The 27,999-nt window shown below is 49.2% G+C and overlaps 1 protein-coding gene across 3 annotated transcripts; it reads right to left on the bottom strand.

Moving 5' to 3' along the window:
* Positions 1 to 98: 98 nt before the first annotated feature.
* Positions 99 to 27,999, bottom strand: HID1 (HID1 domain containing). 3 transcript variants are annotated; one of them, XM_027749770.2, is made up of 19 exons: positions 27,827 to 27,999; positions 19,990 to 20,139; positions 17,507 to 17,677; positions 14,419 to 14,532; positions 12,734 to 12,840; positions 12,158 to 12,274; positions 11,352 to 11,574; positions 10,909 to 10,965; positions 10,672 to 10,812; positions 10,197 to 10,287; positions 9,391 to 9,542; positions 8,078 to 8,156; positions 7,293 to 7,457; positions 5,884 to 6,111; positions 5,277 to 5,410; positions 3,698 to 3,778; positions 3,216 to 3,307; positions 2,731 to 2,889; positions 99 to 2,265 (listed from the first exon to the last, which is right to left on the bottom strand). In XM_027749770.2, exons 1-19 carry the CDS (start codon positions 27,890 to 27,892, stop codon positions 2,202 to 2,204), a joined length of 2,391 nt encoding a protein of 796 aa, XP_027605571.1. In that variant the 5' UTR covers positions 27,893 to 27,999; the 3' UTR covers positions 99 to 2,201. The 3 variants fall into 3 exon arrangements, with proteins under 3 accessions (XP_027605571.1, XP_027605573.1, XP_027605572.1); XM_027749772.2 differs by lacking the exon at positions 27,827 to 27,999 and adding an exon at positions 27,326 to 27,603; XM_027749771.1 differs by lacking the exon at positions 27,827 to 27,999 and adding an exon at positions 25,211 to 25,274.

The following is a 27,999-nucleotide window of genomic DNA, read 5'->3' on the forward strand; positions in this document are numbered from 1 at the left end:
AATGGCACAGGTCACCCCAGCATAAGACAAACAAGATTATAAACCTCCCTTTGGGAAAAAAAAAAAAAAAGAAACAAACAAAAAACCAACCAATCAAATGCATGTTTCAGTTAATCTTTATCTTTCTCTCCATAAGTAAGCAAAGAGTTTACAGTGCAAGTTGATTTCCACAGAACAAGGATCAGACTCCAAACACCAAGAAACAAACAAAAAGGCTTCCAGAGGAACTCACAAAGAAACAAAGCAGAAAAGAGAGGACGGAAGAGATCGTGAGAACCAGCAGATCCATGGGAGGGAAGAGGCAAGCACGTGGGACACGGGATGCCCCATTCCAGCTGTGAGGTGCGAGTGCCATACAATCAGAGACTGGCCCCACCAAATCACATTCTTATAGACGAGAGATTTTCCAAGTAAAACAGAGACCTCACCCTGTTTACACCTGAACAGAGGTGGGGTCAGGATGGGAGTAGTGCTCGGTGGCAAAGTGGGTTGGAGATGGGAGGCAGGTGGGGGAATAACCTCTCTCTATGTCACATATTTCTTATCCTTCAGGAAATCGTTTGGGTTTTACTTCAGCTTTCTACTGGCCTAGGACTCCATCCCCTTTCAGTGCCCAAGGAAGGAAACCACCTCACTACAGACCCTTGGGAGCTGGCAGCACACTACAGCAGCTCTCTGGGAGAGGATGGTCACACTGTTATCACTCCAGCGTCAAAGCTTAGACCAGGCTTAAAGGTCACAGAGTGTGTGACACACTTTAACATGAGGGACCTGCTTCCTTGCAGTGATGGCACTGGTTCTAAGCTGTGGTAAACAGTTCACGGCTAATGATCCTCCCAAGAGCCTGAATACCAGAGCACCAAGGACTATGCTTGGTGAGAAAGGTCTCAGTTCATGACAGCACCTCTCATTTTTCACTGTCTAAAGACCACACAGGTCTAAGACAGCAGCCCCTCCCAGCAGAATATAAAATTTGACTCAAAACCCAGGATGTCTCCACTCACCAATGTGTAACCCCACATTACTGAACCAATCCAACAACAGTGGGTCTCCCACCAATTCTCCTTCTGGCTTCCCAGACTTCACTTGGGATGCTTGGGACCCAATACATTCAAGATCCAATAACTTTGTCACTAGCAAAATGCCCTGAAGAATTAAACTTTGCCTCAGCACTCCCCATTCCCTACTGGCATGGAGATGCTTTTCCTCCTACAACTTCCAAATTCCTCCTACAACTTCCCTGAGTGCCTCCCTCAAACCCCTGCCTTAGACAGTAGTGTGCAAAAGACCCTTCTGCTCCTGCATTGCATCAGCCTGCCAGGCAAAGATGGAAGGATATGGTTCCTTTCAAACCCAGGTGACAGTGTCCTTTCAGTCAACAGGAGAAGACTTAAAGAGTTTAACAGTCAGGTCTCTTCTCCTTGCTCTCACTGAGCCAGTCCCTTCCTCCCTGTGTGCTCACATGGATTAAGGAGGGCTTTCCAAAGCCAGACATGCTCCCCTGCAACAGCCCACCATCAAGGACAGGCTGCTGGGCCTGGAAGCCAAGGAAAAACTTCTCAGTCACACCAGTGAAAACCCCTTCAAGCAGCTTTCCAGGAAAGGAGTAGAGAGATTTGGAACTGAGACACAAAGTTTTCCTTCAACATCATCTCCTTTCCTTTGGATGGGAAGGACTTCCCTATATACAACTGAGACACCAGGGAGACACCTGCAGCCAGAAGGGATGCCCTGGAAACTTTATGGAGCCACATGAAAGTAACTGCAGTTTCCAAAAACCTGTCTCCTGCAGGAATAGCAGCTTCTCCCTTGCACCCAGTATACAGCTAGTCTTTTTCAATTAAATGCTGACTCTCACCAGGGCAAGGACAGGGTCAGATTGGTTTCCAAACCACATCCAGAAGCAAAAGAGTAACAGAGGAGCTAAGAACAGTCTGATTTCTAGTGCAACCACAACAATGGACAATCCCTTAGGTATCTTTCACTCAAGGTTCATGGTGAAGGGTGAGGGAAGAGAAGTGAGCTGGGGGGAGGGATGTCCAAGCAGGTCCCAATTAAAGCTTTAAATGACAGGGAGGTAAATGAAGTGATTGTCCTTTTGGTCTCTCAGCTGAATGTGAAATGCAGGAATAGCTGTGATGAAGCAGCACACCGCAGTCCTTAGATCCAGTGTATTTCTCTCAGTAGAGGTAAGTGCTCTCTTAGACCCGTTGAATTTCAAACAGCTTCACATCTGTGTCATACCAGATTGGGGGATCCACATTCCTGAGAGAGAAAAACAAGAGCCACTTTACTCTCTGTGGCCAGGTACATGGGATTCAAATTTCCCAGCCAAGATTACAGTTGCCTACACAGCACATCTTCAGCTTTGCATAAAAGGAAATCACTGGTTGAGAGACAATGCACCTGAAAGGGATGACAGTATCCACAACATCCCACAAAGCCAGAGCTTTGCATGAAATCTCTGCACCAGACCCTCTAGGAAGCTTTTCCATTCCCTGCTGCTGCCAGTTCCCAAACTATCAGTACTCGCAGAACAACTCCCTTCATGACACCCACTCAAAGTTTTGGAGCAGCTGATTCATCCAAGCCTCTTCCAAGGGAACAACACCTTCCTATCCTGTAAATATGAGACGATCCAGAGCCGGCCAAGTGCATGCTATTCCCTCTACAGGCCCCCCAAAAGTCAGACTGGAAAAGACCAACTCAGACTGCACCCAGCTGGTTTACCTCAAATAAATAACTCCCCACATGTAGGTGCGGAACCACATGGCAGTGCCCGAGTTGGCCTGGTACTTGCGGATGAGGATGGGGTGAGGCACCGGCAGCAGCCCCACCAGGGTGCCGTGCTGCAGGAACTTGAGGATCTCCGACTCATCCGTGAGACCCCTGCGAAGAGACAGGCCAGGAACATCCTCAGCACGGCCCACAGACACCCCCAAGACTGCTGCAGCACAAAGTATCAGTCTAAACAGACACAGACACAGAGCCAGCGACCGTGGCCAGCGAGAACACACACCCTCTCTGTAAACAGAGCGGAGAAGGGATCAGACAAACACGACGTTTGGCAAGGAGAATAACATCTCTGCTGAGCCTGTGATGTTTTCAATCATGCTTTACAAGCTTTCCCCAAGGGCTCTCCAAATTCAGACTCTGCCAGCCTCACAGAGCTCCTTACACACTGCACAGCCCTTCCTCTCCAAAAATCTACTTACTTGTCAATGCAGATCTTCTCCACCTGAGGGACCAGCACCTGTAAGAGCCGCATGATTGTCTGCAGGGGAAGCTTTGACTTCCAAGACATCACCTATAGGTAGGAAAGCAGCAGGGAAATCAGTGCACTGCATTAGCAGTTTTAATACAGCTGTCTCTGCAATCTCTGCAACAAATGAGGTGTACAAAAATTACGAAGCTGGTGGATGAACTGACTGCACAGGAGCAATACAATAAATCCCAGAGCACTGGAATTATGAGGCACCCAATGAAATCAGTGGGGCATTGGCTTAAAACAGGTAAAACAAAATATTTCTTTGCAGATGTTAGTAAACTTCTGGAGCTTTGACCACAAGTCAAAGACATTCCCACTGAGGAAATGCTGCTCTGGGAGAGTTTCTGATGGCAGGGAAGGGGGTGTGTGAGGTATTTCTGCCACAACTCTTTTTCTCATTATTTATTTCCTCTGCCCAGATTCCCTTACCCAGTCAGGAGTTGGAGTCCACTGTGCACTGGAGGATGCACTAGAGAGACGCCTTCGATCCCGCCGGGAGTGTGGTGCCTCCTATCAGTAAATATTATTTTTAAACAAACAAAAAACAAACAAAAGCAAATCACACTTAAGAGCAAGAAATACAATCCTCTTTCTGCTAATGTTCCCCACAGCTTTTCCAGAGCTCTGCTGGGAAAGATAGCTCAGCCTGTCCCTAGAACGCATCAAACCCACCAGACCTTCATTCACCAAATCCATACACTTTGAACCAGGCAGTGGCAATATTTGATGTGGTTAAGTTGGAGGACCCTGTGGAAGGTCACAACTCCAAGTCACTACTTCTGACACCCTGCTGCAACAATCCACAGTGGGAGAGTTAAAACAGGACTGACAACAAACAGCTCAGGCATGGTTCTTTCTTTTGGCTTAGGGATTAAAGAGCTAAGAGCCACAGCTTTTCCAACCTCTGTCTACTGAGTATCTCTGGGATTTTTGGTGTCCATCCTGGAATATCTTAAAGAGCATTTTTCCAAGGCTGGGCTCTTGGCAACTCCTACCTAACAACTCCTGCCTCTTGAGGAATGACACACTCAACCTGGCTTTCCATATTCACACCAGGAATAAAGGAAATAACCCTCTAAAATCACTGTCAATCTCTGCATGAGGTGAAAATGGAGAGGTTTTTTCCTTTAGCAAGGCACCCTGACCATTCATTACTACGGCCTAGAGTTGACTTTGCTACAAAATAAATGGGAACAGCACTTCCTTCCAACAGCCATCCTGCACCTCCACATGCATGGGCCCATTCATGCATCACCTTCACAACCAGAAACAGCCAGTTTGGGGCAGAGTTTTGCTGGAAGCCGCTGGAAGCTGACAGTGCTGTGCCAGTCCTTTTCTGACTGGGGAACAGCTCGAGCCAGCTGCTGGACACAGATGGAATGACCCACAATTAGGTTTTATGGGCTGCTGGAAGAAGAAAACCTTTCTTCTGCAAGTTCTCACATAATGACAACATAATTAGCTGTGTGCTTAAGATACCTCACTGACCATAGGCCTTCACCTGGTACCAGGCTAGGCCAGGAAGGGTAAGTAAAACTCATCCTGGGATATTCTGTTTATTCCAATTTATTCAAAGCCACTCTGAGGACAGTATCTCAGCCAAGCCCTCATGGGAACACACTGTTCACCAGCTAATAGAAGATTCTGGTAAAGCTCTCCATCCCAGAAGGGAGAGGAAAAAGAAGCAGCAGTAAGAACGAGAGTTGAAAACCTCGGGAACGGGAATACATGCCTTTGCAGTTATGCCCTTGCTGCTGCTTACTAGTGCTCACATTGGAGAAAGCTCACTCGTGTGCCCCAGCTCGTGTCACCAGCACAAACATGAAACACCCAAGATGATGCAACAGCGCTCCTGAACCACGTTGTTTTCCAGCACCGTGCACATGTCCACACTGCCTTTAATATGATGCCTTTCCTCAGTGGGCCAACCAGACCTTGTCTTCTAAGCACCACATTTCTGCTCATTTCACATCCCAGACCTTCCCTGCACACCACTGTCTGGCCTTACCCCGCTCCAGGGCTCCCCATCGCTCAGGGCTGCGGGTGGGTTTCCCTCTGGAGAGAGCTGGGAAGCCTCGGGCTCCAGGGAACGCATGGTCCCGTCCTCTGACACCTGAGACTTCTCTGTGAGCTTGTCAATTCCTGTGCTCAAAAGAGAAACACAAGTGAATTAAATATGTTTAAAAGGAGGGGGGTCTTATCTGACCTACGATGCACAGACACCCTATGCCTCTGTTGACATTGGAAATCCTCTCCTTTCAACTGGATAAGCAAGACTGAGCCTTGATTTCACCACCCCAGAGAAGTCTGTCTCAAGGAAAATGCTCCCTGATGCAAGGGGAACATAGATTCACATAAATATAGTTAAACTGAGGCAATAGGTCAAGACTAGGGCAAATGGCCACGTGGACGCCAAGCCTGACAGGAGAGAAACTCGAGGCAGTTTGTTTGTGATCAGCTTGGGCAAACTGATCTGAAACTCGGATTGAACGGCAGTTAAGTTATTCACAGATGTAAACTCTTAATCTCTCCACACCCAGTGAAAGGGTGAGTCCACAACGTATCTCACAGAGAAAACAAGCTCTCTCCTGCTCCAAAGGTAAACTAAAGCTCACCTGGAGTAGCCACCAGACTGGTCTTCAGTGTCCCTGGTTCAGCAGGGGCAGCAGGACGTGACCCTTCCATGGAGACCCCATCCTGGGAGTTGGTGCGAGAAATGGGCTCAGGGGTTTTCTTCTTGCGCTGCAGCCCCTTCTGGATGGACTGGGAGTCCGTGGGCAAGTTGGCCAGCTGGTGAAACACATTCCGCTTGCGGATAACAGCATAGACCAGATTGGAGTTCCCTGGGAATCACAGCAACAAAACAAGCAGAGAAGTGAGGCCCAAAGAGCTCTGCCAGTACAGCACAGCTCACTGGGTACACAAAGCATGACTGCAGAGACTGCAAGCTCAGAGAACTCTGCTACCACCCACAAAGGCAACGGCACAGGGAAGAAAGAGCAGAGCTCAATATCCTCTTGTCCACCACCAAGCAGTACAGAAAATTCAGTGAAACCCTTCCTAGGCTGGAAGGCTGATAAGAAATGGCTTGGAGAGGGATATTCAAACAACTGAGAGGAAAAAAGATCATTGAAACCACGTATTAGCACCTATTCTGGACAAAAAGGTTACTAGCCAAGATTGAACATTTCTCCATCTTCAAAAGAATTCACAAAACAAATCAGGGCACTTCATTTAAGAAGAAATAGACTTGAAATAGTGAAGTAAAACTGCCACAATTCTTACTGCCTGCAAGATAGCAGAGAACAGAATGAAGCCATCCTCTAATATAAGACACAAATTATACCCACAAAGGTTGGTTTTGGACTTGGCAACCACCACGTGCAGGATTTCCATCAGGGAAGCAGAATGGGCATTCTTGATTTGCAGGTTTAAACAAAACATTAAGTTTTGAGCAGCTTTAGGGACCTCACTTTATTATTTCTTTGAGGTACAAGACTGTCATGCTTTTAAGAGGGGAAGCAGAAGGCATTTCCTGGAAAGTAGCAAGTGTGAGAACTTTGTTTGGATGGGGCTATTTGGTCCTCAGCCCCAGTGATCTGCCCAGAGCAGAACTGAGAAGCACTTTAAATGTTTAAGGAGATGGAAGTTGTTTTGGTCCCATCACCTGCACTGCTGAGCAACATGAGCAGTTTCATAGCAGCATTCAGCCAGTCACAGCTTCAGTGTTACACACTCACTTTCCCCTCTTCTTCCCCTCTATCCATCTCATCTTCTGGCCTGCAGGAGGCTGAGGTTGTGCTGACAATTAGCTGTCATCTCATTTTGCTCTAACACAATTTCTCTAGGTCAGGACCCAACAATGATTAACTACTAATCCAACTTCTCAATCCTAGGCAAGGCTCCATGTAGCTGATTTCTACATTTCTCACCTCATCTGTTTGGACTTTCTCTGAACTTCCATCTCATGTTCTCTTGGACTAAACTGGTACAAACCTACTAAACACAGCAGTCACTTTCTTACCATCAAACTGGTACTGAATGATGTTGTTGAAAACTTCCAGCAAGAAGAAAACGAGGTGGTGGTTCTGGACAGCAGAGAACAGGAACCAGGTGGTGGAAAAAGCCTCCAGGAGATGCAGTAACTTGTTAGCAGCCACCATGGAGAGAGACTTCAGGTATGGAGACACTGTGGAAGGCAAACAAATGAAAACTGGAGAAAGAACTAAGGTGTATTTATTCTCAAAGATACACCACTAAATATGTTGTTTTTATCACCTTCCCACCCTGCACTTCTGAGAAAGCTGAGCCCAACAGGGTTCCACAGAAGCATTTCCAAATACAAAAGAAGTGAAACGGAGATATTGCCTAGTAAAGGGAGGCACTGCTGCTTTTAGAGGGTCTTGCTTAGTTTTACATTAGCAGTGGCATCTCTGCTGTGCCTCCTGAAAAGCTTCTCAACTGAAGCCACTTGGACACTCAGCCCAAGGGAAGTCACTGCCACCGTGGGGAGGTGGCACTCCCTGCTGGAAAGGAACAGCACTGCCAAACGCACCAGGCGTACTGGTAAATGTCCTTCTGCCACCCCAAATGGGCTCCAGGACTCTGCTGTCCCTGCCTCTGCCCCATCTGACCCTGCAGCAGGCCTGATTTGCATCTGGCACCTCCAGCACGGACTGGAAAGGATGAGCTTCCAGCAGTGGGCACTGGTCAGTGTTAGGGGACACAGGCAGGGGTGCAGAGAGAGGGGAGTGAGAGCAGCCATCCCTGTCCCTGCTGCAGGCCGTGGTCTCACCCCACAGTGCTCACCGTTCACTACAATGGTGAGCAGGCAGTCGAAGAGAGGCTGCAGCCGCTGGTGCCCGCTCGTGATGATCTTGTGAAAGACCTGTGGAAGGAAGGAGTTCTTGAGCAAGGTAGTACCTTACTGAAAGCACCCTCTCAACCAAAACCAGTGCCACCCCCACACTAATCGCTTCCTGACACCATTCCTTCCTAGGCAGGGCCCTGCACACTCCACAATTACACAGGTGGGGAAGGCTGCTCTCGCTGCAGACTCGCGCTCCACGAGTACAAGCTTTCATTTGCAAGGAATCCTTTGGGAACATGATTAGGGCCCCACAACACCACAAACAGAAACTGACTGTGAGCTGTTCCACAATGTTCAGGCAGCCTGGGACAAAACTAAACCACCAGGAAGTAAGAGACATCTTTACTTCCAATGGATTTTGACTTTGAACCCTTATGAGAGTTGTCTGAAATGCTACAGAATTAATCATTTTACAGTTGATTCTAGCGTGAACTTCTAACTCAAATGTTTGTACTATTTTTAACTACACCCTCTGACATGGAAAGATTCAACTGCCTTGTAACCAGTTCAGACATTCCCAATCTTGGCCTTCCCAACTCTAGCTGGCATGTCTGAGATTAATGGAATGTAATAGCAAAACACATAGTGTCAAGTGCAGTTGTGGTGGACAGGTTTCTTCCTACTCCTTCTAATGGGAATCTCCTTTTGGAGGTTTATGAGAAGCTGTTGAGATAATTCTTTTCTGGCAAACAAGCACTAACATGACAGGAGGGAACCACCCAAGGCTGGTACTGCAAAGCACACAGCTTTTGTAGGTAGTGCTGTGGGCAGACTGAAAGGTGAATGAAACCTTGCAGCAACACAAAGCTGGAGGGCTGAGCTTGGTATCACTGTTGTTCCCATTGACAGATGTGCTCCACACAACCCTGGTTACCTGGCACAGAGCCAGATCTCCTGCCTTCCCCATCTATAGTCAAGTCTGGTACAGGCCATGCTCCCGTCCCACTCATGCCAGCCCCAGAGTCCTCTGAACACCAGCCCAGCACCATCAGGAATCCTGTTCTTTGGGATCATCTCATGCAGATGGAATTGCACCTCTTGGAATTCCAACCAAACACCTGCCAGACACATCACTTCAGGTTAACAGTGTGCAAAGATCCCGCCAGTGCTTAGATGCATCCCACACACTTTCTAGCTACTCAGGGGGCTTCCAGTCAAGGGAGGGTGAGTACACTGAAGGAGGACAATTGTTTGGGAAGGTATGAAGCAGGAGCTGGGAGGGTCAGAGGAGAACTGCTGGAGCTATACTCACTATGATGAGCAGATCTGCATGTGTCCCTGTGAAGACAGGGATATCCATAGGCACTCGGACAGAATACGGCTTGTTCAGGCGAACCCCAAAGTTACGCTCCCCACTGAGAAGCAGCAGGATAAAGACCCCAATGTGCATCAAGCCCACTCGTGCTGCAGGGGAAAAAAAACCAGAAAAACTCCACGTGTCACAGTGAGGTCAGGGGAACCCTGAGACAGAGGGGCAGTGATGAGGGAGGAGAAACATTATGGGACTGAAAAAAAGTGCACAGACCAAACTATCCTGATAAGGGACATCCCACAGAGCTCCCTCTGTTGTCAGTGCCAGTGTCCTTCCCAAGCACATTTATGGGGCCACTACAGTGTTAAGCCTTGGACAGATCATGTTTTTCTTCATTATATTCTTGATATAAACCTCTCATCATAGTAGGGAAGATCTGACTTCTCTCCACCACAGAGTGACAAGAGTTATACCTGATTTATTCCCAAGGCAAGAGAGGATTGCTCATTTCTCCCTCCTCATGGGATCAGGGACACAGTTTTCAACATGAGGACTCAATACGAGTTAACACGTGCTAAGGAAGAATCTCCCTTCCCTATATTATGGGACAGATCATGTCCTGCTTCTAGTCTGTTAGAAACATTAAAACCCAACTAACTGAACCACTCTACTCCATGTCTTAGAAGGTCAGGAACACACACTTGAGATGCTGTCACATGTAAGTGGTAGAGAGGAAGTATCTTAAAAACATTCTAGCTCCACTGTCAAGCACAAATCATACCAAATATTGAAAACAACCAACTTACACTGGTCTGCTCTGGCATCATTGAGAAAGTACAAGATTGGGACAAGAATGTCCAGAACGTCGCTACTCTTCAGCACAAAGAATAGGAATTTCTGGAAGAAAAGGGAGGATTTCAGACAATCACAAGCATATTTGGTTTCCTGCATCATCTGCAGGACTCAGGAGAGGTACTCTTGAGCTAATTAGTCTCTCAAGAACATAAAAAAGCCTGGTGTATGCACCAGCTCTTCAACTCTAGTGTTATTTGTAGGATTATTATAATAATTTCTCAAGCACAGACCTTCAGGAGCTGCAGCCCCCCTCACAGGCTGTCCCCACATCCAGACCCCCAGCCCCTGCAGCAGGGAGCAGTGCTGCTGACCACAGTACCCCAGAGCCACTGCTAACTACCCACCACAGCCCTTCACCAGGGCTCGGTCCAGCCAGAGCCGCACCAAACAAGGTGGGGCAAAACCCAGCAACAAGCAGATCCACACCTTGTTGAAGTCACAGAGTTTCCAGAAGAGGACGAGGAGTTCCTGATGGAATTGGATCTTCTTGGCAGAGTTTGGCAGGTAGGTCTGGACCAGCGGGTTTGATAACAAGCGAGCCACTCCTTTCAGGATGAACTGGAAATCCTGCCAACAGACCAGGAAAGAGACTGTGGTGGGCCCAGGGATAATGCAATCAGCATGAAATCAGACAGGAAACAGCGCAGGATGGGAGCACATTACCTCCTCTCGGTGTATCCTTGAGAGGTAATTCACAAACAGATTGTCTGGTCCAGGAGGCTGTGTTCAAAGAAAAGGAGGGAAATGCTTACTGGCAACAAAGTTTATTCAGGAAGTCAAAATGGGACCACTAATGTCCCTCACTTCAGCTTTCCTCTGACTGATCCAGTTTTAAATGCAAGGAGACAGAGTACTGCAGGGAATAGTAAAGTCAGGGGCTTTTCATTTACATGCTCCCTATTCAAGGCAGTGACCAAAATCCAGTGTTTTGGTCATGTACAGGTGTTTAGTGGCCTACGGGACTGAAGTAGGACCAGATTAGAGAGAGCAGACTGCAGGAGGAGGAGCAGTGCTGGGCCCCACAGCTCAACATTCAATACAAGTTGGTGTGGGAGGACCCCAGGGAGTTCAGGAGAGCAGCAAATACAGACCCCAGTGTCACTCACATCCACATCATCCATGGCTGTGCCAGTGGTCGTGCCATCCACGGTGGGACTTGAACTGGTGGAGCTGTCATAGTCCAAAGTGACAATCAGCACCTGGGCCGCCTCCTCCACCAGAGGCTCGCGGTAGTCAGAGAAGAGCAGGTGGTTGTAGGGAATCCCGTAACCCACCGGGTCGTAGGCACAGACGACGTTCAGGAGAGAGGTGAAGAGTGGGAGTGCATGTCTGAGGAGGAGAAAACGCTTTCAGAAGGCAGAAGCAGGAAAATAAAGGTGCTGCCTTTAGGGAGCGACAGGTATCCCTCTCCCCCAGAGTCTGGAGTCTTGATAAAATACCATCATCTTCTTTAACCTGGGACAGTGACCCATGACTGAGCAGCCCAGAGACAAGAGCCAAGCTGGTCTCCTGGACTACAGTTGAGAGGGAAGGGGAGATGAAAAATGCCATGCGGCCTCCCAGAGGAACCCTGTGCAGCAGTGTGAGAAGGGGAAAGGACCTCAAAGCTCTCTAGGCCCTGGAAAGACAAAACTGTCTGCCTCCAGCTAGGTCTGTGCTTCCCAGGGTGAGTGTCACCTGAGGAGTTGGAAGTCCCAGAGGAGACAATGTCACTAGAGGGCGGCATTCATCCAACACAACCACCTGCTGCAGTGCCACACCACCATCCCAAAGGAAGGCAGTCTACAGCAGGCTACAGCCCCCGGATGTTGGAGGTAGCAAGTCCTATGGTCCCCCATTACCAACACACTCCGTGAAGGAGATCTAAAGGGCATGGCCCCCCTGGCACCCGGGCCCCACCCTTCACCCTCACCTGTTTTCCGTAGAGCAGAAAAACTGTACCCAGGGGTTGGTGTTGCTGCTGTCTGAGGAGGGAGGCAGGTACATGGCCTCGGAGAAACAGGTCAGCAGCAGCTTCAGCAGCTCTGTCCTGAGAGGAAGGAAGAAGTTGTCAAGGTGTGGAGCAGGAGGCACAATCACTTACAACAACAACACATAAGGAAAGCTCAGTCCTATCTAGAAAATCCTCCCCAGAGAGACCTAAGCCCATTTCATTTCCTAAGCAATTCCAGCTTTCACTGGCACAAAGCTCGGCAGAACTGCTGCTTACAAAAAGAGAAATCCATTACAGAGCTCCCAGGCATTTCCAGAACAGCAACGTTTATCCAGTTCCTGTTGCAGACACTCTGCTCCCATATCATAATACAAAAAGCTATTTAAAAGGTCAGCTGAGGTTTTTTCTATGTTGCCAGTCCTGTTAGCTCAGAAAGGAGCAAGCAGAAAGCCCCTTGGGAATCAGAGATACCCACAGAAGCCAAGAGCTCATCTCCCCCAGATCTCCCCCTCCTGAGCCAGTTTCTTTCCATTCTGCCTTTGCAGAAGCTCTTACCTATTCAAGTCATGGATGTAGTTAGGCTGTGGAGAGTGGGCAAAGCCCACTCCTGCCTCCCAGATGTACTCACAGCTGTCGATGGAGTGGATATCTTCTGCTGTGTCCTGTGGGAGAAATAAGAGGTTGGACCACAGAAGGCAAAAGCCAGAGTTGGCAGCATTAGTGGTATCCAAGGCAGTTTAGCCACTCTCTCTACCAAAGAAACCAGCAGAGAAGCATCCAGACAGTTGGGTCTGTGCAGCATCTTCCCATGCCTAAAAAAAGCAGGTGCTGATGTCTTCAAAGAGCTCAGTCTTGGTGAGTAAGGGGTAAGAGAGATGCAGGCACTGTGCATGATGGAGGGAGCATCCATTTCTAGCCATAACATAAGGGCTGACTTCAGTGGGAGGACAAAGAGCAAAACAACATGGGTGAGTCTCAGTTCTCCTTTGCCCATTCCCTCACAGTTCTTACTCCTCTTTACTCAAATGCTGCTTCAGCAAACATCCACCATGACCTGTATCTCTGGGGTCACATGCTCTGCCATGAACACGAGGTGGTGGTACCATCTCTCTCCTAACCTGAAGTCAGACCAGGCCCAGGGAGGGAAGCCAGCTTGGCAAAGGCTACAGAGGCTGCAGGCAGCAGACAGACAGCCAACAGCAAGGAACATAAATCATTCACAATCTCAGTGTCTCATTCTAGTTGCCCAGAGCACTGAAAAACCAGTCTGGCTGCTGCCAAGTGAAAATCACAGGTGCAGGTGGTGGGGGGAGGCTCTCCCAGGAATAAACATTGTCACCCCGACTTGTGCAATCCATCCCAAGTGACAACAATAGACAGCAAGTCCATCTGTTTCAGCCCCACTCCCACTTACTCTTAGCACAGGGGTAGCTCTGATCCAGCCTTGCCCCTTCACCCTCAGGTGACAGATTTCAACACTCTTTGTACTACTCAGAAACCTCAAGCAATCAATTTAGTACCTCAGGTTTGTCAGGGAATTTTGCAGCCATCAAATACACAGGGGTTTAGCGTGCTCATTTTTAGTTTACATCAGAGCTACACCAAAAGCAGCGATGCCCACTTTTGCTTATAGACCAGATCTACAAAAACCACCAGAATCACTGATGGGAGAGAAGGAGGGAGGTAGATGCACCATAACCTGTTCTTAGCACACCTGGTAGGAGATCCCTGTTTCAGGGAACTCCTCTGAAGCATAGACCATACAGATCAGAACACGTTTGTCTTTGTTGCCATGATATAAAGAGGGAGAGGAGGTGGAAAGACACAACAAAGACCATCTACTCATTCAGGCAAACAGATGCTTCCTGCCCCAGGCTGCACCAAACTGCCAAAGAAAGGAACAAGGTGCTAAAGGTCTATGCTCTGCTGGCAACAACAGAAGAGCAATTGTTTTCCAGCACAACCACCTTTTCCTGATGGGTGAGCTGTATTGTGGGGGTAATTGCCAGCCACTCCATTTGGGACTCATCCAGCTGTCTCAGAACACCTGTTTTATAAGGCACAAACACCACACAGTGAACGCAATATGCTGATCAATATTAGACACTGTGGGTTCAATCTCAGCAACTCCATATTTTCCTTCCTGCAGGTTTGCAGGAAGCTGCTGGAGTTTTCCAGGATACCCCTCCCACCATGCAGCTCATCTGCCCCTATGCAGATAATCTCATGGTTTAACTCACCACCGTGCTCCTCCGGTGGCTCTGCACAGTGAAGTCGGGGCAGAAGAGCAGATCAGTGACAGCAAGGAGCAATGACTCAGCCAGTGGCCGAGCATTTTCATCATCTTCATCTCCCTGAGGTGAGAAACAGAACAGCACTGTCAGCCCAGGGATAGCAAAGAGCACACTGTAACACCAGTATCACACAGCAAGAGAACATACACTCCCCAAAAACACACAGGGACGCGAGACGTTGCAAAGGAACAGGAAGGAGAAACACAAAAACCCAGTCAGCACAGGAAAGAAATGTTCCCCTGGATGGTGGTGACTAAACAGGAACAAGCTCTTTAATGACAGCAAACTGAGCAGACAAAGGCCTGGAGACGTAACAGAAGAGTAGCATTGGATGGACCTTGCCACATGGAGATGGTTGATTTACTGAAGACAAACGGAAAGGGAAGCATTTACAGAGAGAAGGATTTTACAGTCACAAAGGAGGGTGATTCGGATGATGCACAGAGCCATCAAAAGGAAGAAGCCAACCAGCAGTAATAAGGTGTAAAACCTCTCAAAGTCCCGCATGGGCTCCCCAGGACTGGAGGTGACAGAACCGGCAGAGGCTCCATGCATCACACAAGGGCCACCTCAGCCCGCCACGGCAGAGAAGGCACAACAGCAGAGAGGATTTGCCATCTCCAGCGTTCAAAGCAATCACTCAAACCATGCATGGCTACTCCTCTGCAGCTGTTGCCACGGGAAACCTTGCCAGATCCTGCCTGTCAAAGAACATCCTGGATGGGAGGCCTTCCCCACCACACACTGGTGCTTGAGGGAAAGGCAGGGAGCAGGAATGGCAGGAGCTTATCTACCTCAGCCAGGCCTCTGTCAGCCTGTGCACAACACACGGCTCTTCAATCACAGCAGGCAGCTCCCAGAGATAATGGTCTGTGTGGCTGTGACGGTGACAGCAGGAAGGATCCCACAAACAGATCCCGGACGCAAGGAGAGGCACAGAGAGGGTGGACAGAGCCAGCAAAGATGGTTTTGCTTGGGCTCATGGTCAGAGGTGAAATGACAAGCATTAGGGTGCAAGGGGATTTCTTTTCCAAGAACGATCTTTGCTAAGATCGCCCCAACTGCCAGAAAAAATCCCAGCAGGCTCTGGGTACCACCACATCCAAAATGGGTGACACATAACAAACCAGGAGATCTGAACCCAATACAGACTCCCTTGGAGAGTGGGTCCATGCTCTGGGAGCTCTGCCATCCATCACTGCATCATGAAGCAGGTGAAGGATAATCACAGACATATTTACTAATGGTCCATACCATCATCTTCAGTTCCCTGAGAGAAATCAGCCTTCAATCAGCAAAGTTGTTGCCTCTAGATTAGACACGACCCCAGCTTCCCTAACATCCCAGGGCTGTATTTGTTATCCCAGCCCTACAGCTGCATATGGTTAAATGATGGAGCACACCAAGCACACTGAACCAAAACAGCTCCACCCACACTCAGGAGGCACAACAAGCAGGAGGGTTCCCCAGCCCAGCACACATGCACTGGGCTGGATTGCCTTGGGGTGACCCCAGCACTCTGAGGCCGAGAAACTCTCTCTTCTAGGTGCTGAACAAAGCAGAAACACAGGAGTAACAGCAGCCGGGCTGGCTCAGAGCACCAGGCACCCTCTGCATGTTGCTTCCCAAAACGAGCTGCTCCATTGTTAAGCCTCTCCAGCACTCCCCGGCCCCCGCAGAGATGAAAGGATGGGCAACTACCACCCTCCCAATCACAGATCACAGAGCAGGACTAGCAAAGACTTCCCTTTCCACCACCCAGAACTTCCCCTTGAAGTGGCCTCAGGTGAAGCAGATTAGAGGGGACAGGCAGAGGCAGCACAAGGGGCAAGTTTGTACTGTACCAACCAGAATCCTTCTGGACAAAATGTCCAGAATACAGCTGGATAAACACATCATGTGGTGGGTGAACAACTGGCTCACAGATCAAGCACAGAGGATAGTAATGAATGGGGTAACATCAGACTGGTGACCTGTCACTAGTGGGCTTCCACAGGGCTCCATCTTGGGCCCTGTGCTCTTCAATGGCTTCATAAATGACTTGGATGCAGGACTTGGAAGGCATACTAAGCAAGTCTGCAGATGAAACAAAACTGGGAGGAGCTGTTGAATCCCTCGAAGGCAGGGAGGTCCTGCAGAGAGACCTCAACAAATTGGAGGACTGGAAAACCACATGAAGTTCAACAAGGGAAAGTGCCAGATTCTGGCCCTGGGATGGGGCAACCCTGGATGTATGGACAGAGTGGGGAATGAGATGCTAGAAAGCAGTGCTGGGAAAGGGACCTGGGGGGCCTGGTCGATGGCCAGTTAGCCATGAGTTAGCAGTGCCCTGGCAGCCAAGAGGGTCAACAGTGTCCTGGGGGGGCATCAGGCCCAGCATCGTCGGCCAGGTCAGGGAGGGGATTGTCTGGCTCTGCTCTGCACTGGGGTGGCCTCACCTGGAATGTTGGGGTAGTTTTGAATACCTAATTCTTTAACCACTCTTGCTCAGTTGTGGGCTTCATCTCTCAGGCTAGGCCCCTGGTTAAAATTTATCACTCAGCTCATAAGCAGGGTATTGAGTCATGATGCCCAGAGCTTTTCTGGCACTGTTTGCTTTAAATGTGACATTGTAAAACCGGTGGAAACAACACCCTGCTACAGTTTGACTTGAATCTTAAATCAACTTTGGGTAACGGAACAAGGTCATTTCAGTCTAGGAAAGTCACACAGCTTTTAGTACAGCTCTCATGTTCATTTCAATTCACACCTCCAGTTATACTGGAGAGGACTTCACTCACATACCAGCACTCTCCAACAGCTACACACCCAAGTGAAACATTTAGATGATGCAGCAACCTGCGCTGAACAAAGCAGCTGAGGGTGAGAGGAAGAACAGCAAGAATCAAAGGAAGGGAAAGAATTCAGAAGATGCCACCTAATTTCTGACCAAATAGAAATAACTGCAATAAAGTTGCCGACAAATGTACATAAGTGTCTCCTCACTGCAGCCTCCCCATCATCCTCCAGAAAGAATAAGTGCCAAGTCACAGACCCCTCCTCGGCCAGCCCCAGGGACAGTTGACCAGAAGAAGCCTCTCCAGTCTGGGTCCTCAAAGATGTAAGGGAGGATACGGGTGAGGAGTCGGCAGCAGTTCAAAACTATTTGTCTCTCCTTCTCCGTGTGGCAGCCGCTCTCTGCTCCCTGCACCAGCTTCTCCACGGCCTGAAGGAAACAAAACCAAGGCAGGTATTATTAACCTGGGCACAAAGTAGCAAGAGCTGGGCAGGTCTGTCCTGCTGGTGACACCCTCACATAGAGTTATAAGCCGTTACTAGGAGTCCATTTTCTCTCAGTCTAATGGTACAGGCAGTGTTGCTGTTTGAAACTGCAGAAAGAGGGTTAATGATCTTAAACAGACCTTACTTGAATTTCTACTGTTCCACTGCAAGAGACCTCAAATGCCAGGGCTAATCCATGCAGCACACGTGTGGTGCCACGTGACACAGCCAGAGCACCAGAAGGCTCCTTCCAGCACTGCTCCATGACACCACACACTGAAAAGGGCAGATCAGATTAATCAGCCACAGCACCCGAGATGCAGCAGGATCAAGGCAGCAGCACTGTGCTGCACGGTGTGAGGTGCTGGCAGGGGATGATCACACAGGAACACAGTCTGACAGATCTGTCTGTGCTGGTGTGATTACAGCAGGGACCTCTCCTGACTCTGGAGGTGGGAGCTAAGCTGCCTGTAACTGTTAAGTGAAGGGATACAGCCCCCAGTCTGTCAAAGTCCTGCAACAGAGGGGGGTGGCAGCCCAGGTTTCCCCACTGTCCCTGTGAACAGGACTGCTGTTCTGCAAAGAGCTTCTGGGCTGAGACTGCAGCCCATCCAATCGCTGCTGAAACTGCCAGTGGAGAGTCACTGGGATTTTCAGAATAGATGCAGGTCTCACCAGGCAGCAATCACAGCCCCAGGAGGCAGTGGCAGGAGGTTTTACCCACAGACAGAAAAAGGTAGCTCCTTCCCCCAACAGCTGCACCCACTCGCTCTTACTCCCTCATCCCAAGGGGAAACAGAAGGAAATGAAACATTTAGCTAGGATTCACCTTGCTGCTTTTTAATTCATGAGGTCATGTGCCCCTGCTTATTTTCATGGCAGACTGCCTGGGTCACTGACTCTGCCAGCCTGCGTCACTGCATTAATGGGTGTTTAAGTGCTGTTTGTCCCAGGCTGTCACACACTACTCTGACTGAGCTGAACGATTTCTTCAGGCATATTTATGACTGTACAGCCTGAGTCTCCAGCCACGACTGTAAACGACAGCTCAGCCACACTGTCGTGCTCCCCACGAACACAGCACTGCAGTGGCACACTGCCCTCGGCACAGGTCAGGGCCCTCAGCCTGCCAAAGGCACTTCTGGAGTCTGCAGGCTCCTGTGACACTGATATCCCAAGATCTAGGGCTCATGGAGAAACAGTCCTGCAGTCACAAGGTCTCCCAACACAACACATCTGTTTTCAACAGGGAGAAGAGTACATATTTTAGTCTCGGTTTGGGGGGAAAGAAGAAACAGAGTCAAAGGGGTTACGTAGTCACTACAGGTCTCCTAAACCCTTCTCAAGTCCCAAACTGCAGATTACCAGAAGACAATACTAGGAAAAAATCATTCCATTTTCCCTCGTGTTTGTATTTTTTCTCAATTATCCACTACACGCATTTGTCTGAGGTGCGATTCACAGTCAGAGGTACCTTCACTATGATTCAGTAGGTCTCATTCACAGTTTGTAGAGGAAAGAAAAACAGGATGGCAACAACCATTTAAAACTGGAAAAATGCCATTCCAAGTGTTTTTCAAATACAAATTCAAGCCTACTCTTTGCATGGCTTAAATCAGGAGCATTATTAACACCTGCACTTTTCCAGACAGAATAAGTCTCAGGCTGTTGCTCACCAGCTTGACAATTTGCCAAACCTGGCAGGGTAGGAAATGTGACTCAATGTCCCATGTGCTCCACACAAGGATGTAGCAACATCAGAAGCAGCATTAGGAATGTTCCATTATCACAGGAGGAGGACGAAAGGTCTTAAGATCTCCCTCGAACTTGTGCAGTGACAGTCTCCACATCCCTCTGGGATTTATCAGCTTGAAGCCAGACTGGTGCGTGGTGAGATGCAATTTGATGCAGACAAGGAATCGGATGTATCAGCCTCACCACAAATATGCAGCCTAGGTACAAAGTCCCCTGAGCAGCAAGCAGTTTATACAGGCAAGACCCAAGAGGACAGAGTGAAGTACAGGAAGGGAACAAGAGGAAAAAGGCTCCAAAGTGATCAAACGCCAGCTGTGGTCTGTGTCTTCCACGAGAGGAAGGGCTGAGTTAGTCTTAGGAGGAGAGAGGGACAAACAAGCACATTGTGTGGTACAAGGAAATAAGATGGCACCTGTCTCCCCTTGGGAGCCACACTGCTATTGATCCAGGGACACCTCCCTGCTAGCACAGCACCAAGGAGTAAGGCAGCACCGACCTTACCTTATAGCACAAAGTTGCCAAGTTGGAAGGCGACTCTTCTCTCACCGCTCGGATCTCTGCAGCTGGTACAAGGGCAAAGACATCCTGCACTGAAGTGGCTGTGTCTGCCCAGAACTGGTCCCAAAAGGCATCATCTGTGGCCTCCACGGGCTGCAGAGACACAAACGTGGTTACAGATGCAGAACTACCACTCCACAAGGTCCAAACACAGGGGTTGAGCAGCAAAACATTCATGTGCCCAACTGCATCAGACTGGGAATCCCCAGGTCTTTCATGGAGCCACAACACACGCAAGGCTGCCTGTTTGTCTGCAACTGATGCAAGTATTCCAAGATCTTCACCAGTGCACATGGGCCAGGCTGTTCTCGTGCACTCTGTCACCTTCAGAGCAAGCCAAGGATGCTCTGAGTGTGCACTGGAATTACTTGTACTGTAACCCAAGTCTCAAGGAAGCAATCAGGAACATCTCACATTAGGGCACAAACAGACCTAAGGAACTGACAGACCCACCTCAAAGCACTTACAGAGACAATGCAATTGATCCTTCTGCATCAACTATTTTTAGGGAACTGGACTCGCTGCAGCCAGTCGCTGCCAAGGCTTTGTTCTTAAAAAGCACTAAGTGAGCAATTCAAAGAGGAAGATGGAAGGAGGGGACCAAAGCAAGCAATCCATTTCAGACCTGTGGTTTGAGAAGCTCACCCCTCCAACCCTGGGAACACACTTCTTCCCATTACTTTTTCTGCAGGTACAGATAATTTCCACTTTTACCTGCTCTGAAACCCCACTGCTCAGGATGCTGTCCATAGGGACAGTCAGTTTGCCAGACAGCTCTGTACAGCTGGCTGCAGAGTCACAGCATTATTTCTTCCTGACAGTGTGGCAACTACTTAAAAATCAAAACGCTGACAACAACCTGGGTGTCAGGTTATAAGCAGCTGAACAAAGCAGGCTGGACCTTGCTTTGCCCTTTATGGCTTTGCAGAGCCAGAAGGCAGCGCTGGCCATTCAAGGTGAAGCAGAGGCTCAGCCACACAGGGTCAGCTCTGCCTTCCTGAAGAAGCAGCGTGGTGATGACCTGCCTCTTCCCAAAAGTGAAAACACCAGCACTGTTTGTTAAACAAGACATCTCCATTACACAACACCTCAGGCATCCAAAGCCTGGGAGCTCTGAAGGATCAGGAAAGACTTAACTTTTCAGCCAGACTAAAACTGAACACAGCTTTTCCCAAGTAACTACTAACATTTGCCAAGAGACAGGCATTGCCCAAACACGGCTAGGAGTGCTCAAACCACCCAAGGGTCCAGCTACCTGCCTGTTTATGACAAGCAGTGTGAGAGAGACAGATCCGCGATTTCAGCCAGAAGAGGAAAATGGAAGCTTTTCCAGGAGCTTTCCCAGCCATGCCAAGGTGTGGTGGCACGCTTAGGAGGTCAGAAGAGCAACACACCTGAGCACCCCCAGCCATTGGTTTGGGGTGAGGAGGAGCCTCCTGCCTGCAACCAGCACCAGCTCCAAAGCAAACAGCACCTCGTTAAGGGCGATAATCAGCACCGTGGGCGGGTCTACCATGTCAGATGGGAAAAGGACAAAAATATGAATGTGTGCTTAATTTAAACAACTCCTGCCCACTCCCAGCTCTGCTGTAGTAGGCAGAGAACTTGCCCAGCTCTATGCTGTTTCTAAATGCAGCTCCAACACCACTTGGGAGAGAACAGCTCATTCACTGCTCTGACACTGAGAAGCGCTGCATTGCCCCCTTTGCTGTCACCTCCTGAACCAACAGCCCCAGCCCACGGGCAGGTGATGTGTCACTACCATCAAAGCCCAAAAAGTGAGTGGGGCTGGCTGCCCCCAGACTGGTACAGCAGGTTATTGCCCTGCAGCTCTCTGCCTTAACGCTTCAGTGTTGCAGAGAATGTTTATTGCTGGTCTTGGTCCTGCCAGCCATGCAATGAACCAGCCCAAGTGACTCTCCACTCTTGAAAAACAAAACCAGAAAAAAAACGACATGTTTTTAGGTATCTTCTTAAACTCGGTTCTAGTGCTGAAACACTCATTTTATCACCTGGCCACCAAAGCAAGATCCTACTAAACCTCTTCCCAAAAGAAAGAGCAACTTTTTCCAACTGGAAATGTTCAAGGTCACAGCTCCTCAGAGGGAATCTGTAGGAACAGCACAGTGTTCACAGCCTGACTTTCAGCTTCCTGAGCGTGTGAAGGAGCTGTGTTCTTTGTTACCTGAGCATGAAATGCTTAATGGAAGGAAAGCTATTTTGCACATCTCATCTCTAAGTGCACTGTTCGAAGAGAGCCAATTATTTGGAAATCTGATCTATGTAATGCATGAAACATCTTACACTTCCTACGCCTCTTTTCCAACCACACACCACAACCACATGTATAATTGCCACATGTACGTCCTGGCCTCCTGCCACAGCCACTCCCACCAACAACAGCGAGCAGCAATTGCTGCTAATTGGGCATCATGCATAAATAATGGCTTCACTCTCATCTAGAGGGGAAGCAGAAAACCATTTCCCTCCAGCAGACACTGATCCCTTTACCTCCCACTAGCCTGAGGCCTCCTCAGAGGTTGAACACAGCCGCTGTTTTACAGATGGCAACGCAACACGGACTGAAGAGCAGGGCCTCCGACTGAAATCCCAGGGAGTGGAGAAGCACAGCGGTGATTACCCAAACTGCAACACTGGATGTGCAGCCCTGGTAATGTCTCGGCTGCCATCTTGGCAACCAGATTATGCTAAAACACCGGTTTCTTTCATTTTTAATAGCTGCAGCAAGGCAGCTCCTCATCAACAGATGGTATCCCGTGTACAATCCTGGGACACGGATTCACTACTGAGTCACTCAGATCCCTGCTGCCCTCCTGTTTTAATTACCAGTCTGGCATCATGAAGCTACTCAATCCACATAATATTCATCTCCTTGATAGAACAGTACTGGCTGTTTTTAAGCTGATTGTATTCTGCACACAGCATCTCTGGGGATCTAAATATCCATTTCCTCACGCTGAGCTTATACAACAGCCTCTATCCAGCTCACAGCAAAGGGAAATACAGAGACCTAGAACAGTCTTGTTCACCAGCCAGGGATATCTTCATTTGGAAATGTCAAGATTTAGGTACAAGTGTTGGTACAGCACATGCTGCAGTCACAAATCCCAGAGCACCTCAGTGCCTAAGCCAGAGAGCTCACGAGGAGCTGAATCCTCACCAACGCTGAGCTGGGGCTGCTTTGGATCCTCCCCATCAGCACAGATCTGTCCTCTTTCAGGGAGGGAGCTGCAGCACAGGTAAGAAAGAGCCTGACGTTCCTCCAGCACGGTGCAGACAACCAGCTCTGCACCAGCAGTGCAATGAGAATTAGAATTTCATCACTGCCAGAAGAATTGAGGGATCAGCAGCTTGACTGTACTCCGGAAACACAACTGGCACATCTGGAGAGCAAAGGAAGTTCCCGATCCCCACACACCCCACCACAGAGACTGCTGAAGGTACAGAGCTGACCAGCAGAGAGGGGCCCTGCTGCCCAAAGCAAGCTCCACACCAGTGGGTGAGGTGACTGTAGCCCAGAGTGTTGCTGAGCACACAGTGGGCAGAGCTGCGGTGATGTGACATCTCAGAGTGGGCAAGGAGGGAGACTTTTGCCTTCAGTTCCCTGGGTCAAGGTATACAGACCTCCCACCTGCAGGCTGGCCAAACAAAAGCGAAACCAGTCCTACCGGACACCTCCAGTCTTTACTTCCTAATAGTTGTAAATGTTGGGTTTCAGGTTCTTTGAAGCACACCACACACATGCTGCAGGAGTCAGAAGAGGACGGTTTGCAAGCCTCATGCCAGATACTGAGCAGAGAATCACAACCCTGAGCAGGCAAACAGGATACTTCACAGGAAACAGGAAAACAGAGTGGGGCTGACCACGTCCTAAAAACAGGAAAAGTTCCCAAGACACAGCCTCTCCCATTCGTTACTGTCCTCAGCCTGACGCCAGCACCACCTTCACTTTCTTTTTCAGACACAATCCCTCACAACCTCAGACAGGGCGAGTGTTTGCACCTCCTCCCAGCTGAGAGCTCTCTGCCCTTACAGCTTACATGGAATGCCCATTTCCAACAATTGCCCAACAGGTCCCCACCAGAGGACTGTCCTGAAACTAATTCTAAGGTTGCTGCAAACCATCAGCAGAGAACAAAGGGACAAGCAGCCACTGGTCTCCCTCATTGTGTTCTCTTTTTGCTTCATGCCAACATGCCAATTAAGCATCCCACTAGCCAAGGCAGCGAGGTGTTTGGGGCAGGGACTCTTCTTTTCCTGGCACCTGACAGCAGAGCAGGTCCTCCATCCCTGTCCCTCCATCCCATTTCCAGGCCATACTGCACAAGCTCAGGAGATATGTAACAGCAACATGCTCCTTTCCACCCCAAATGAGCAGAACTGTGGCATGTAATGACCATTCATGCAGCACTTGATTGAGCTCTAGTTCAGGCCACGCAGCAGGGCCAGGGATTAGTTTGAGGCAATTCACACACCTTTGTACCACCTGTTTGTTAGCCACTGTGCAAAAGAAAAGCCCGAGGACGGACTTATTCAAAATATTAATAACTAACAAGATTTCGTTCCTGCTGCCAAGGATGGCAGCTCCACACAAGTTTTGGAACAATGGTAAATTTTCCCATAAGGTCTTTGCAGTTAGCAGTGCAGAATCAAGGAGAGACTTCATGAGTCTGCCACCAGTTCTCTGCTCCCACAGCAGAGACAGTGTTGCAAAGCAAACTGGAAAATGGGATTTGTAGAAATCTGGCAGGGAAAGCCCAAGATGAAAAGTCAGCTGTGTGAAGTGTTAGTTACAGCTTTTTTTTTAAGGCAACTTTGCTTTTCATCAACCTGAGACACTTGGACAGCTGAGTCAAGCTCGAACACTATCAGAAATGGGCTCCCAGAGACAGACCTCTCTCCGAGCTCAAGATGTGCTTTTATCAGGCTCAAGTTAACAACCCGTTGTACTCCTGCATTTCCACAAGGGGGAAAAGAAAGGACTGGAGTTTGTCCCTCGTGTTTGATCTTTCCTGTCTCTTTCAAAGCAGAGGCATAGCCAGCATTAAAATCTAACAAGCTCATTCACAAGATCAAAATTTCTTATCTTCCACTCGGTTGCTGGCAGGATTCCCAACTGACTGGAAAAAGAAAAGGTGCTTCCCCAGCAGTTAAGGCTCCCAGACCAGTTTCCTGCTCTGTCAAACTCACAATCCATTTCCCTTCACCTGTTAAGTAAACAGCACTTTTATGGGCAATTCGGGAGGACTCGTACATTCTCTACTATAAAGCACATCTGTTTCATTATTAAAAGGATGGGCCCTACCAATTTAAAGGTGTGCAGAGTAATGTAATATATATCTTGTAAAAATCTTAAAGCCCATTTCCCCATGTGTGATTACAAATATGCATCTGTGGCATAAGCTAATTGCTTCCTTCTGGTATTACTGCCCTTTTTAATCACTGAAGTAATTCTGAAGTGATTTTTCTTTTTTAATACTATTACACTTTCAGAGTTTCTCTTTGGCAGTTAAAAAAAAAAAATCAATTAAGTCAATTCCATTTGTGTCCAGACCTGGTTCCACTTCCAAGTTCTGGGCTCCACATGTGCTACAAGCATTCAAATGTTACGTTCCTTGTAGATTTAATTTTTTTTTTAAATGCTTACATGGGAACACTCCTTTTTTAATTAACAAAAGCCTGGAGATTATAAGAACTTACTTTTAAGAAAAATTTAACTTCAGTGCCAACCCTAAACCTTCATCAGTGAGCGAACAGTGCCTTCTGCTCAACCACTTCTTCCCACCAGAGCCTTACGAACACCTCACAGTGCATTCTAAGCTCACGGTTTCATGTTACTGATGACTTGACTAAAATCTATTTGTCCAGCTCCCTGATGTCAGAGGAGAAGGCTGCAAAACAGGAGACACGCTGCTGAGGAAGCAAAGCATATCGTGAGCCAACAGCTTGGAAAGCTTTGGCTCTGCCCACTATTGCAGCCTGGTTTTGGATCCTGGGTCTCACGGACCAGGCAGTTACGTGGAGGTTTTGCTGCTGCTGCGAGATCAGAAGGCTCCAGGAGAGCCCAGTCACGCGTTCTGCACAGGCAAACACAGTATGTAAATATGGGAGTGCCCACACTCCACCCTTTTTCCACATGCAGTCTCACCTAGACCACAGAGACGTGAAATGAATCCAGCCAAGAATGAAGCTTTTGCTCCTTCCTTTATTCGGGGCCCCAGTAAACCTTCTTTCATTACACAGGTCGATAAACCAGGGGAGGGAACTGCTCCCTTCTCGGCTGTTGATCCGAGGGATTGCCTCATACAGGATTTTCTTTGTGAACAGCAGACTGGGCAGATACCTACAGGCTTGATTTACCCCCCAATCTCACTTTATAAGCATGTTTTCTTATGAAGAAAGGACAGTCCAAAGCTGAATGGTCCAAAGGCACTCTGAACTATCTGCCATGCAGAAGAGACTTTGAAGAAGCCCTTGAAACATTAATTCATTCACTTTTCTCTTTACATAGGGATGTTGTGAAACATCCACAACTGGAGGTTTTTAAGAACATATTCACAAAAGTCATTCCTGAGCAATGCAGCTATAAGTGATACTGCTTTAGAAAGTATCAATATGTTTTTTCCAGGTTCTTCCACAGCCTTTCCACCTATGATTCATTTCCCACTCGTAGCCTTCATCTCTTGAGTTTTCACAGATTTTCTCCTATTACCCTTTTACCAGTTTGTATCCATACCCTTTTCTTTCAAATTAATTCCCCATTGTTAACTATCTTTTTGCCATCAACCCCAGGTTTTCTTAGCAGCTGTTATTGCCTCACCAACCAAAGGTGGATTTTAACAGCTGTTCACCATCGTAGCTCAGAAGAACCTGAGATGTGACTTCTCAAAAGGGAAAAATCTCTCTGCTCCTTAAATAGAAGGACAGACTACTAATTTTCTGCCAGTGTGCTGCTGCTACTGGACTCTCCAGTTAAGATAAAAATTAAGCTAACTCCCAGGACAGGCACAACATCTGTTAGACCTCTAGGCAGCCACCCTCCCTACACACAGCCCTGACTTTCACTTAACTCCTTCTCCTCTGCAGCCTGCAGAAATAAAGCCTTGTTTCACAGGTCCCAGGTGGAAACTGCTTCTGCTGCCAACAGCATGGCTGGCCATCGGCCTTTTAATCGGCTACTACTGAAAAACAGGACAAGGTTCTCCACCCATGATTCAGGAGGGGGGGGAAAGATAAAGAAAGGGGAGCACTGGCAAACCTTGCGGTGATGTAAACCTGCAGCTGAATCCATTAGGAGCCGCGGACACCCCTTACGGCAGCGGCGTCCGCTCCGTTACCACAGGACGCTGCTCGGCAAAGCACAAGATGTCACCAGAGGCGGTGACAGTGGCCGGGCCCTGCCAGCCCTGCCCCGGCCGGTGTCCTGGCGATGCCGGTGCCCCTCCACAGACCGTGACAGGGCGATGGGCAGGGCCGGCCCAGACCCCCCCAGCACCCCGGCCCTCGGGCAGGGCCGCGCTGAGGGAGCCCGGCCCGGGGCTCCTGCCCGCAGCCCCCGCACAGGGACCCGCTCGGGCCCCGCTCGTCGGGTCGGGCTGGGGGAACAGCGGCCCGGCCGCCCCCTCCCCGCAGCCCCGGGGGTGTCTCCGGGCAGGGCCGGGCATGAGCGGCCCCCTCAGCCCGCCCCGGCCGCGCCTCAGGGCGGCTCCCGAGATGGCGGGGCCCCCCGTCGCCCCCCGCCCGAGATGGCGGCCCTCACCTGGGTCTTGGTGGTGAGCTGGATCACCGCCTTCCTGAAGTTGAGCTTGGAGTCGGCGCTGCCCATGGTGCGGCCCGGCTGCGGGCAGGGCCGGGCAGGGCTGTCCCCTCACGCCGCCGCTCCCCGGGCCGCCGCTGCCGCCATCCCCGGGCCGGCGGCTCCCGCTGCCTCCC

Source organism: Pipra filicauda, unplaced genomic scaffold (assembly GCF_003945595.2).
Source record: "Pipra filicauda isolate LSUMZ 115617 unplaced genomic scaffold, ASM394559v2 scaffold80_size11013439_pilon, whole genome shotgun sequence".
In the NCBI taxonomy this organism is placed as follows: Eukaryota; Metazoa; Chordata; class Aves; order Passeriformes; family Pipridae; genus Pipra; species Pipra filicauda.

Coding starts and splice junctions, on each gene's coding strand:
- HID1 (XM_027749770.2), bottom strand. CDS start 27,892: ATGGGCAGCGCCGACTCCAAGCTCAACTTCAGGAAGGCGGTGATCCAG. Junction 10,813..10,908: donor CAAGGATACACCGAGAGGAG/GTAATGTGCTCC, acceptor GTCTGTTGGCAG/GATTTCCAGTTCATCCTGAA. Junction 10,288..10,671: donor AACTCTGTGACTTCAACAAG/GTGTGGATCTGC, acceptor CTTTTCTTCCAG/AAATTCCTATTCTTTGTGCT.